The sequence below is a fragment of the Falco punctatus genome (genome assembly GCF_963210335.1).
Source record: "Falco punctatus genome assembly, contig: scaffold_125, whole genome shotgun sequence".
Lineage (NCBI taxonomy): Eukaryota > Metazoa > Chordata > Aves > Falconiformes > Falconidae > Falco > Falco punctatus.
The window spans coordinates 35,513-47,887 of NW_027660299.1; the positions used below are offsets into that span (position 1 = coordinate 35,513).

Genomic DNA, 12,375 nt, shown 5'->3' on the forward strand with positions numbered 1-12,375 from the left:
ACATTCACAACTTTTTACCCTGTTACAGGAACTTATTTTCCTTTTGGACTCTTGATCTGCACCTTATTTTGTTATGCATATTAGGTCTCACAGCTCACTACCTGGTTTTCTTGCAGAAGGCAATCGACGAGCTGATCTATTGACGTTACCAGTTCAAGTATTGCCAGACCACATTGCACAAGCTAAACTAAGTCACTCTTTTTTCCATCAAAATGCTGGAGCTCTTAAACGACAGCTTGACCTTCCTTCTCAACAAGCGCCAAATATTATTGCTGTCTGTCCTGATTGTCAAAAACATTCTTTCCCATCAATTGCTGCAGGAGTTAACCCTAGAGGATTACAAAGCCTACAATTATGGCAAACAGATGTCACACATTATTCTGAATTTGGTAACCTTAAATATATCCACTCTTCCATTGATACATTTTCAGGTGCCTTGTTTGCCTCTTGTCACACAGGAGAAAAGGCACGAGATGTTCGTAGACATTTAATGCGTGCTTTTGCTACTTTGGGTATTCCCTTAAAGATAAAGACAGATAATGGTCCAGCTTATGTTTCAACAACTATAAAAACCTTTTTTGCCCTGTGGGGTATAACTCATATTACTGGCATTCCTCATTCCCCCACCGGTCAATCTCTCATTGAACGGTCTCATCAGTCGCTAAAACATCTATTACAACAACAAAAAGGGGGAATGGTAATGGCTATTCCAGAGGAACGGTTACAGAAAGCATTGTATGTTTTCAATTTTTTAAATTGTTCTTTAATAGATAACAACCCACCGACAGTTCGACATTTTACTGCAAATACCTTCTTCAAGGCACGGGTTAAAGCCCCAGTATTGGTTCGAGATCCAGAAAAAGGTAAAATTATGGGACCATATCCTCTTGTTACATGGGGAAAAGGTTATGCTTGTGTCTCCACAGAAAAAGGACCCAGATGGATCCCAGCAAAGAATGTACGACCTTTCCGTGAACCTTTACCGCAGACAACTGATACCGACACCGACCCTACAGAATGAAATAAAAACTGTGTGAGGATTTCTGTTTTGCATTAATGTCAGGTAACCAAATTCAGGATATAGCATCTAGATTTCACTTTTTACAGCGCTTGGAATGGACAATATTGCCCTGGATTAAACCACTTAACAAAGGTAATACGTTTGGACCAGACCAGATCCCCAACGCACTGACGGCACCGCTAGCAGATATTATCTTCCGTTACATCGACTTTCAACGACACTGTCATGAACCAGATTGGACAGCATCTCGATTTCTACAGTTATGTTGCTATGAACATGGACCATCTTGTCGACCGTGGATCAAGATTCATCGTGAACTCTGTGATCACGATCGCTGGTGAGTTGTAAGACTAAGGGACAGATGGGGTCATTGGATGTGTTCTGAGTGTAATAATCAAATATTAAGGTTTAATCATATACAGTGGGCTGAACGTTTTATGGGAAAACCTCTTTTGGAATTAGAGGGAGTTATAGGGTTAGGTTCTGAGATTTTGCCAAACTTAGTTTTTGCAAATTTTTTATCATTGATTGAAAGCCTAGAAGTACGGGCTATTGCACGGTTGTTGTTTCAATATATTGTGTTAGCAAGCAGAATTTATATTATTAACAAGAACATTACTGTAGGATTAGAGTGTGGACAATCAATTGCAGTGCCTCGGTCATGGACAGTACGACCAGAAGAATGGCTGGTTGTAAAACGACGATGGAAAAAGAAAAAGAGAAACAAGTGTTGTCAGTAATATGGATAATGATGTTCATACCTGGACCTTGGCCTATTGAAGGTGGCTCTTATCCCCCTTTTCTACCAAAGGTAAATGTTTGGGTCACGTTGGCGAACTTGACTGGACAGGATACTCTGTGTCTTGCTATGGCCACTCCGGATCAGCCTTTTTCCACATGTCTTGTGGGCTTGCCATTAGATGAATGGCCTATACCTAGGGACCTTCAAAGTCTTTTTCCACCCAAAAACGTATCAAAAAATGTGACAGACAATTGGGATGTATGGATACCCCATCTCCCACTGGCCACTTTGGAACCACAAGAAATTGAACTCCTTGGGTCTGTAAAAATGGATTTTTGCATAAAATTTAACTACATGGGAAAGGATCAATCTAGGGCATGGGACGTTTCCCCTACTCATCCTGTTTTTAGAAATGCAAGTATCTGGTGTAATTACACTGCTAACAACTTGTCTAAATCTAGCAATGCTCCGCTCTCACTACCTGCTGGAGTATTTTTTATTTGTGGTGATAGAGCATGGTCTGTCATTCCTTCTCATATAAAAGGAGGTCTGTGTAGCTTAGGGCGACTTTCCGTCCTGACTCCTAACACATCTATGATTTTACAACATTGCTACTCTCGAAGGACAAAGCGTGGCGTTCATGCATTTGCCTCCGATTGTGATGATAACGTACAATTTTGGTCCTTTGGCCAACGCTTTATTGCATCTCTTCTGTTGCCTGGAGCTGCTGCAGGAAAGGCTCTGGCAACATTAGATAAGCTTGGCTGTTGGCTTGCCAAACAAACTAATGCCACAAGCAGTGCCCTGTCTGGTCTTTTATTAGATGTTGATAGTGTTCGCCACGCGACATTACAAAATAGAGCTGCAATAGATTTTTTGCTTCTGGCACAAGGTCATGGTTGTGAAGAATTTGAAGGGATGTGTTGCATGAACCTTTCAGATCATTCGGAATCAATTCATGCTAGCATCCAAAGATTGAGGGATGGAGTTTCTCATCTTCAACAACGTGATACTTGGGATTGGTTAGATAAACTGTTCAGTGGTTGGGGCATTTCAGGATGGTTAAGAAGTTTAGTGAAGATGATTATATATGCTTTAGTTGCTTTTTTGTTTGTTTTATTACTTATACCTTGTCTTTTACAATGCTTACAAAAATTAATAACTCATTTGATTTCAGGGGTTCTTTTTGTGCAACAGGAAGGGGGAGATGTAGGACAAGGCCTCAAGGACAAGAGTCCAAGTACTGATAGCCTGATGAATAGAGACTTGTTAGAACTTGTAGGGCACAAGCCCTGGGAACAAAGGAACAAGCCAACTGCAGACCCCTGAGCCGTTACAGCTGAGGAGGCAGCCAGGCGGACAGAGAAACAAGTAGCCAGATAAGGGAACGGATGGCGTCGATATGTAACTTTGTTAATCAAGAAAGCCGCCTAGAAAGAAACTCCCTAACTTTGGAATAGAAATTATTGCTATGTCAAGATAAACTAATAAGTTCCTATTGTTCTAACGGTGTGCCTTAAATGTCAACCAATCAGTGTTTTTTACGCTTAAGATTTAACCAATCAGTGTGTAATATGTAGAAGGTAGAAACATATGTAATTGTAAGAAAATCGCTAATAAATGGACAACTTGCTTGCATCAAGCTGTGTCCCGTCTCTTCATTCGCTGCAGCACCTTACCATCCAGACTGGGTGGAAACAGCTCCCCAGTGTGGCTCAATGCCCTTTCGTCCTCCACAGCCGCCATCCAGTTGTATTCCAGGGCCACATTCCCCGTGTTGGACAGCATGGAACTGAAAAGCAAGAAGGAGGAGTGAAAAGACAATGACCAATAAATACAAAGCAAGTAGAAAAGTAACACTGTATGGTGAGCTTCTGGTACCCCTTCCTTGATGCTCAGGAGTATCTTTGTCCCCAGGCAACTCTGCCACGTCTAGAGCACTGCCCTGGGCTACCCGGAGACAAAGTGTTTCAAAGTTTGGAGGTTAAAGAGGAAAGGGCAGGCATGGTGCCCAGGAGACTTAATCCAAGGGTCTTATTCTGGTCTTTACATCTCAGTTTGACATTATTTTGACTGCAAACCTGTCCTCGAGCAGATGAGGACAGGCAACACGCAATGGAAGCAAATCCATGGTTGTTGTCAGCAGAAAGGCATGGCAGAATTGAACCTTTCCTGGCACGCCTTGGCAGGACGGTGGCCACCATCTCCTGCTTGGCTTTACGTGCAGATACGCAGGCCCCAGCACCCTGCCAGGACTTGGACAGGATGAAACAATACATGATTTGTTTAAAGAGAAGAACAGCAGGTGAGACTGAACACAAAGCCCTAGAAGGGACTCGAGCCCACATGTGAGGCATCTCCAGGTGCCCAGGATGTGTGGAAGCTGAAATCTCAGAACCAGCAGGCAGCAGCACACACACCCCTGCCCCCACCCCCCGCCAGGCCTAATCACCCAGTTAGAAATTAGAAGAGGTTTATTAAGTGGCCAAACAATAAACAGGTCAGTGTTTTATTTTTTGCCTTTATTGGCACTTTATTGCCTTTATTTTCACCAGACCACGAGTAGAAGGAGAAGCAGAGGCCACCAGAGAGCACGGCACAGCTCCGGCGAAGCAGGCACCAGGTCAGCCCTGGGCAAAGGCAGCTCCCACGCACGGGTCCCTGCCTGGCCTCTGGCTCTCACGGGAATGTCCTCATCTGGAAGGGCAAGGTCTCCTTGCACTGAATCGTGTCCGTATCCAGCTTGAGCTCAGCGTAGTCGACAACAGCACTGAGGCAAAGCTCCACCTCACGGCTGCTCTCCTCCAGGACAGCGTGAGCTGGTTCTGGGTCTGTCTCGATCACCTCCAAACAGGAAAGGGAAGAATCACTGAGCAGAGCCTAGAAAGCCCGGCTGAGCAAGAGGAGGCTTTTGGCCTCCAAGATCAGCCACGTACAGGGGCTAGAAAGGACCATTCCCATTTATTTCCCCGGGAAGGTGACAAAATTTAACCCTTCCATTACAGTGTTTGTTTCTACCGACTGAACACCATAATCACCACCATGACTGAGAATACGCCCATGGGGACAATGACTGGGTCATAGGTACCTGTCCCTGTGTTTCAACCCTGTAGAGTGTCAGACCTTTTTCATGGCCCGCTACAGATCCAGCAGGCCTCTAAATTAGGATTAAGTTCCCCTGTGGGAGTTCTGTGGATGGAGAACCCCAAGACTGAACAAAACCAGAAAGCACCTTTTCCCTCTTGTCTTAGCGGGAGGTGCTTTCCAGACACCATGTGTGGGGCAACAGCCACGCTGGTGAGGGCTGGGGACGGGCGTTTTGGAATGGGGACGAACTCACTAGGAAAGCCTCCGACTGCTGCTGCTGATGGGGAAGAAGAAGGGGTTTACAGCTCTTAAAAAGGCTCAGAAACTAGGGAGGAACACGTGCCAGGTACGTGTGTGTGGCACTTTCTGGAGCGATGCTTCTCCAGACTGCTGCACGACTGCCACGCAGCACCTGGGCTGCTCCACAATGAGATATCCCACACAACATGGGCACCACCACCAAAATCTCTGCTATCGGTGTAGGCAGAGCTGACAGCTCACCCACCATGTGCTGGTGGGCTGGCCAGTGCACACACAAGAGCACTAGTGTGGCTCTCCACTCCAAAACAAGAGTCAGAGTGCAGCGCCTTAAACTCCTTGTTGGTGAAAAGGCACTGAATTCGACGAAGAAATTTTAACACCACAAAACGTGATAAAATCGTAAAATGTGCCCTCCCGTTCAACACAGGTTGCAACACTTCAGCTTTTGGCAGAGACCGGTAGTTTGCATGTGGCTAAACGTGTCTTGTCAAAAGACCTCCCCATTTTGTGTTGGTGTCACAGGTCACTGCATCTGCCTCTCCCCCAAAACGCACTGCGGGTGAACCTCACGGGTGGATTAAACGTCAGGAGGATGCAGGAGCTGCTCAGCCAGCAGAGATGGTGGCCTGCCAGGGTTTTTTTGTAGCAGCTCCGTTAGCTTTTCCTGTTTGCGTTTCTTACCTTCTTCTTCACAGGCCACGTGGCTCCTGGGCCCCTCATGGTGGTATCCACCCACTTGATGGTGCGCAGGCAGTCATCCCAGTCTTTAATCTGCTCCGGCGGCAGCGGGAAGGTGATCCTAGCCACCTTGCACTTCACAGGGTGCATTTTGAAGGTGACCGCGACATCCGATTTCAAGGTCACTGTGATGGCCTTAGCACAGCCAGCATGGAGGTGTCCCACCTAGGGAGAACCAGAGAGCCAAGACCTAACTGGAATCACTAGCAAGGGCAGGACTGACAGCAAAGAGATCGATCGATGTGGTGAGCAGCTGTGCCAGGAATCTGCCTCTTACCGTGTATTCATCTGGGGTTTGACAGAGGAAAATACAAAAGATGCCACCTCCCGCAACACTGAGCCTTTTCTGTGGGGTTGACAGCCCCGCGCCAGCTAAGCCAGGGATTGCAGCTCCTTTGTGGCACTGAAACAGGCTCTCACCGGTACGTGGTGACTCCCTGCCAGCTCCTGGGAACCCGCCGGGCAGGGCTGGAGCAATGGGAAAAGGCAGAGCCATCCAAACTCACCTTGGGGGAGAAGTGAAATGGGGTGTCTGCCAGCCACTCAAACCGCATCGCCTCCGTCCTGCTGCGGTTGGTGATGGTGAAGGTCACGCTGTAGGGTTTCCCGATGTGACAGTCCCCGAACGGGATGTGATTCACTCTGGCAGCTGCTAGGAAGGAGAGCAGGAGGTCTCAGTGTGCCTGAGGTCCATCCACCCCCCTCACATCCACAGAGACAGGCGTGGCCAACTCTTCCTTGCTCCAAGCCTTCCTCCCTGGGGAGACGCAGTTCCCCATCCTACCGCTCCCATGGAAGCGCCCTGCCACATCCCTAAACCCGTGGCTGTGGCTGTGCAGAGCCACGCAGCACAGCATGCACTGCCCCTCTGCACAGAGCCAGCACGCTCCCAGACCGCCAGGCCAGGGGGTGACAGCACAGGCTGCGTATATCGAGGGCACAAATCATTAGACACGGGCTTCATCTCCATAGCATACCATGGGCTGGCAGCCCTCCTTTTGGAGATACTCAGCTGAACGCGGGTATCTCTGACCCTTCCCTGCTAGCCTGCAAGCTTCTCCCTTGACAGACGATCTTCTCTTCTGCTCTCAAGCTGCCTCTTAAGCCTCTGCAGGCTACAAAAGGCAGCAGGATCTGGCTGCTAAAGCTGGACCGCAGGTGCGCGGCACAGGGTGAGCAGAAACGTCTGTTTTCCTGTTCCTTGATCCACCTGGGCAGCCTTTCCTCTCTTACCCTCAATTACGTCTTCCTCTAGATTGCCCTCAGCATTCTCCTCCTCCTCACTGTCTGCCACCAGTCCGTGGATGTTATCTAGCGTGAAGTCATCCTCGTAGCCTTCGCCCACCAGCTGAATGTCGGTCTCCTCATACGGGTTGTTCACCACCGACAAGTGGATCCTGCCTTCCACACGTTGGGCCAGGGTGGGTTTGAAAAGCACGTCAAACTCTGCTAATTCCCCACGGAGCAGGACCAGGAGAGCGGTGTGAGGCTTCCTCTCTGCACAGCAATGAAATCAGCGACAAGTGATACAGCTGTACCACTGAAATATTTCTGTGGGGCGTAAGGGGTTGAAACCCAGCTACCTCTAAGCACAGGTTCTCCCACCAATGGTGCCAGACCCTCCTCCTATGCTCACAAGGCTACGACAGCACCACGCGTATCACTGCTGAAGTGTCTTAAACACAGGTTAACACCCAGCGCTCACTCAAACTGCAGTCAGTCAGCTCCTGCCACACGTAAAGCTGAGCCAAAGAATGGGTTTGGCTTCTGTTGGCTGGCTGTGGGCTCAGGGGCTGCCTCCATTCAGGCTGCTACTCCCACACGCAGCAAAGACCTCAGATGGTCCGCTGAAGTGGTGACAGCCCCCCGCAACTCAACCCACCATGTCCAGAGGAACAGAAAAAACTTCCAACCACTTTCTAGGAGGAAGCCGTGCGCAGAGTCCACATGAAAAGCTGGGGGTACGGAGAGCCCCAGCGAAGAAACAACATCTAACATTTGGTGGCTGCTTGGCCAAGCCAAGAGCAGGGCACACATTTCTCCCCTGTGTGGATGACCGCGCTTCACGCTTACTGGATTTACCTCCTGCAGGAGAGTCCTCCTTCACGCCCCCAGCTTGGTAGACGCATTGTGTGGTGGGCCTGGCTTTCAAGAAGAAAACTCCCGCTTCATCCAACAGGTCTATCGTCAACTGAGAAAAAGGAACACAGAGCACAACCACACTGCTGTGGGTACAGGGTGACACGTGGGTTGGCACCGTACTGGTGCTGGTCCAGCACGGGGCATCCAGCATGCTTCCCCGCTTCAAACACAGCTCTTAGCTAAACTTACAAAGTTCAAGTAAAACTAGACAGAAAAAAGAAGCGTTCAGAGGCGCTGGGATACAAAAGTAATGAACAGAATTTTTCATTAAAGTGTAGTAAAATGGGATCAAATACAATCTAATGCAACTAGGACATCACACGTGCCCACCCGAGAATCAAAGCGTGAGAAGAGAGATGGGGGGAAAACACCCCACCAACTTTCTTGCGTTGTATTTAACTGAAAAGGATAGGCTAGTCAGAAAAATCGCATTTCCAAGAGGAACTCTCTTCCTGGAAATTACAAGTCAGTCATTTGCTTAAAAAGAATTTCTGAGAGCTGTTTCCAGGTCTGCCATGCTTTCTGGGACCTTTTCTCCACGAGACAAGCACTTGTTCCCAGACCAGAGCGTTCCCTGAGCAGGTCCTCACCTGGACAGGTAGGGTGCCACCATTATGAAGGACCAGAGGGAGCTTTTGTGAATCACCCAGCAACAGCTTCTTAAAGACCAGCAGAGGGTTCCCTCTCTTACTGTGAAGTACCGGGCGCAGGACTGTCACCCGAGGCAGAGTCCCATCTCCACTGACACAGAAGGTCAGGCTTTGCGCTTTAATTGCTGCAGGGCTGCAGGAAAGGCAGAGGAGAGATCATGACGGCCGGCACTAACCAATTTCCCACCTGGCAAGCAACAAAGAGGGGCCACCCACTGCATTTTCCCTGGCTGGTGCTCCTGTACCCTACGACACAGGTCTCCTCCACCCCCCTCCTCCCAATCCAATCAGGGCCATTCACAAGAGCTCTGAAGAGCCAGAGCCTTCCAGAGTAGCAGTTAAAGAACATGTCACTGAATCGAATCATGCAGCACAGCAGGTAAATAATGAGGCGACAGGTGAGACATGGCAAATTCACTGGCTGCGATGATATGAGACACATGCAAAAAGCACGAGCGCAGCATGGAAATAGTATAAAAGCAAGAAGGGAAAAATAAATGGCACCATCAGTAATGATTATTTCCAGGGACGCTAAAAAAGGAATTGCGTACTAGAGCAGAAAGCTGACTTGTCCTGACTCAGCCACTAAACGGCTGGGGAAGAGCCGGTCAGAGCCCTGGTACACACGTCCCAGGACAGGGGAACTGGGCTCCTCTTTTAGAAGGGCTCCAGTCGCTCCTTTGACAGAGAATAGCTTAACATACCCCAGGTAATCACATACAATCATCTTATTTTAACAGAAACAAGGAGGAAATAATGCACGCTGGCTGGCTGGCACAGAAACGGCTTCATCTAAACCTTTGTCCTTGGAAAGCCCCAGCTCAGCTGTTGCACATCTCCATTTCTTGCTGATTCACTAACTCCCAGCTGGCTACCAAATGCTGCACTGTCTTCACAGTCACTCGCAGAGGCTAAGCTATAACCCCTTCTCTTTCTACTCTGTCTAGTAGTTACCGCCTCCTCTATTCTCTAATGCTAAGCACTCTGCCTAAGGCTACCGAGAGCATCAGGGTTAACAAGAGGTCGGGGTCCTCCCAGAGGAGGGGCAGCCATCAGGCAGGTCCCCTCGCCCAGATTTCACAGGGGGAGTTACCTCGCCAGGACATCGAGGGAAGCCTCAAAAGTGCACTGGTAGCTCTGCATCATCTGTGGAGTGAAGGTCACCGTAGCAAAGGCGTGGGAGCAGCTGGGCACGCACATCCGAACGGGATCCACCTTGAAAATGTCACTGATGGGGCTGTGAAACTTGGGGGAACCCACAGAGCCGTGTTAGGAGGAAACATCCTTCAGTGTTTCGTACGCAGTCTTATTCTTATATGCGTCACCGGGAACAGCCCCAGACAGCGTGTCTCCCTTCCTGCTTGCCCTGGGCAGGCTCCTTCCATCGCAGGGGTGACTCCAAAGCGGTGCTGACCTTGCACAGGGAGCCCAGGAGCGCAAAAGCTGGCTTTGAGCACTGGGCAGCCACCCCAGCACACAAGGGAGGGGGGCACTGCACGGAAACCCCGCAACTAACCTCGAACTGGCCTTTAAAGAGAAGGAAAAGGCCAGGGAGCCTGAGGGAATGGTCTGCTTTGAGCCCAGGCACGTCAGGCCAGTAAAGGCCCCCTCTGAGCGGGCTTCCAAGAGATGTGCAGAAGGGTTTGGGTCTCCCACCAAAGACCCAGCCAGAGCGGTGAGCCAAAGCCTTGCTCGAGACGTGCCAAATTCAGAACTGCCACCCTGGCACTGCTGCTCCCCCCTGTAGCCTGACCTGCACGGAGCTGGACTAGGGCGGGCAAGAGGAAGCAACGAGTCTGGAGAACAAGGCAGCGCAGCCTGTAAAGAGCAACGGTCACCTTGGCCTCTTGTTCTTACCTCACCGGCGATGGGTTTGATGGAAAGGACCACATTGCAGGGGACTTTGTTGACATTGTGGATCTCGAAGCGAGCTGTGGCCCGGTGCCCAACCCGAACGTCGGTGAAGATAAACTTGTTCTCATCTCTGACATACACACCCTTGTCTCGCACCGTCTGCGGGGTCTGGCAGAGGTTGACGTTGCTGCAGATTCGATGCTCCTCAAAGATGGACTCGATGTCATCAACCACAAATGCTGCGGAGCAGAGCAGAGGGAGGGCTGAATGCTGCATTCCTGATGAATTTTTCGGGACCCTGCTGGCCTCTCGGAAGGCTTGATAAACCCTTTCTGCCCAGGTCACTGCAAAACCCAGCCTTGGGCGGGGAGTCGGCTGCGAGGATGGAGCTCAGTCCCAGTCAAGGAGTATTGCTTTCCTTTTATCCTTCCATGCATCCCTCCCAGCCTCTCCCCGCTGGCTGACTTGAAAAGAACTGGAACCTCTGAGGATTTTAGGGTTTAGCTTCAAGGTCAGGGTGCCTCTCTAACCAAGCAAGAAGTTCAGGTGCTGACCAGCAGCAGGTCTGGCTGTGGGAACCTGCGGACGGGGCGTACCTGGGAGGCAGGACTCAGCCAGCAGGGTATAGGGGATGCCGAGGGGATTGTCCTGGGGGTCTCTGTCACTGATATCGATGCGCAGGTGCTCCTCGCACGTCCCCAGTGATTCCGCAGAGCAATCCACCGTGATCATCTGCTGGCCCCCAGGAGGGATGGAACCAAAGCCAGGGTACACCGTGAACATGCCTAGAGTGAGGCGAGCCTGCAGAAAGAGTCCCAGGAGAGGCTGACGTCCAGCAGCCCAGCCTTGAGCATCCCCAGCAAGGAGTACGCCACTCCTCAACCTCCAGCCAGGCCGAGCCCCCAGTCCCAGGGCAGGGAGGGATGACTCCACGGCCCAGAGGCAGCCCCAGGACGAGAGGGACAAGCCAGGAGGAGCTGCAGGCCTATCCTGGCTGGCACAGAGGACGGAGTTTGGGTGTAAAAGGTGAAGGTGCTAGCTGGGATCCTCCAGCCTCAGGGGTAAAACAGGAGAGCAGAAATAACTGTGAGAAGTGACGGGAGGGAAGGGAGGGGACTGGGAAGACGAAAACACAAGGTCATCTGGTATCTATGGAGTGGGACTTCAAACAGGAACGTGCCCACATCTGTGGTATTCACAGTCCTATTTTGGCTAGCAGCCACCAAAACACGGGACCTGCTCCTCTCTCTTGACCCCACAACTCCAAGTCTGAGCCAGAGCACGGGACTGTCAGTGCAACTGAGCAGCTCCTGCCTCTGCTTGTGGCTGGGAGATGACGGACCTCCATCGTGCAGACCATGTCCCACCCCACTGTGTGACACGGAGCCCCCATCAGCGTCCTCCCCCAGCACCCGCAGCAGTGTGTCTTGGGGAGCGGGAGCCACCCACCTGCATGGAGGGGCTGGCAACCTTCTGCAGCGAGCGCTTGCTTTTCTTGGCTAAGGAAGTCCTTTGGTGTAAGTTCTCACTCTTGCCAGAGTGGGCAGATTTCATTTGACATCCACTAAGAGGAGAAAGCAGAAACATCCATCATGCTGAGCCCCCACCCTGCCTTCCTCTGAAGCCAAAGCTGACCTTCCCCTCCCCACAGAGGAAAGCCTCCCTGCCCCTCACAGCCCCGGCGGCACCTCCTGCAGCTTACAGACAGCTCAGCTGTATCACCAGCTTTGCCCGACACACAGGGACACTGAGGCACTTTTCCACTCCCTGTTCACAAGCAGGTGACGTGAACTGGACAATAACCCAGGTGTCTGGGCTGCCTGTCACACACCAGCCACGCTGTCGTGCCTCCTCAGGCAGGACAGGTGATGCAGGTCTTC

General features: G+C 50.6%; 1 protein-coding gene across 1 annotated transcript in view; it reads right to left on the reverse strand.

Annotated features, from left to right (window-relative positions):
• Nucleotides 1-3,519: 3,519 nt before the first annotated feature.
• The window catches only part of LOC308057241 (hydrocephalus-inducing protein homolog), a 100,210-nt gene continuing 91,354 nt past the window's right edge, over nucleotides 3,520-12,375 (reverse strand). Inside the window, exons 58-67 of the mRNA XM_080411361.1 lie at nucleotides 11,945-12,059; nucleotides 11,092-11,530; nucleotides 10,499-10,734; nucleotides 9,735-9,886; nucleotides 8,582-8,774; nucleotides 7,932-8,040; nucleotides 7,083-7,346; nucleotides 6,356-6,498; nucleotides 5,793-6,014; nucleotides 3,520-4,607 (exon numbers count right to left, since the gene is read on the reverse strand). Of these exons, the coding sequence (XP_080267487.1) occupies nucleotides 4,443-4,607; nucleotides 5,793-6,014; nucleotides 6,356-6,498; nucleotides 7,083-7,346; nucleotides 7,932-8,040; nucleotides 8,582-8,774; nucleotides 9,735-9,886; nucleotides 10,499-10,734; nucleotides 11,092-11,530; nucleotides 11,945-12,059 (2,038 nt within the window). The 3' untranslated portion in view covers nucleotides 3,520-4,442. The remainder of the gene's footprint in view (nucleotides 4,608-5,792; nucleotides 6,015-6,355; nucleotides 6,499-7,082; nucleotides 7,347-7,931; nucleotides 8,041-8,581; nucleotides 8,775-9,734; nucleotides 9,887-10,498; nucleotides 10,735-11,091; nucleotides 11,531-11,944; nucleotides 12,060-12,375) is intronic.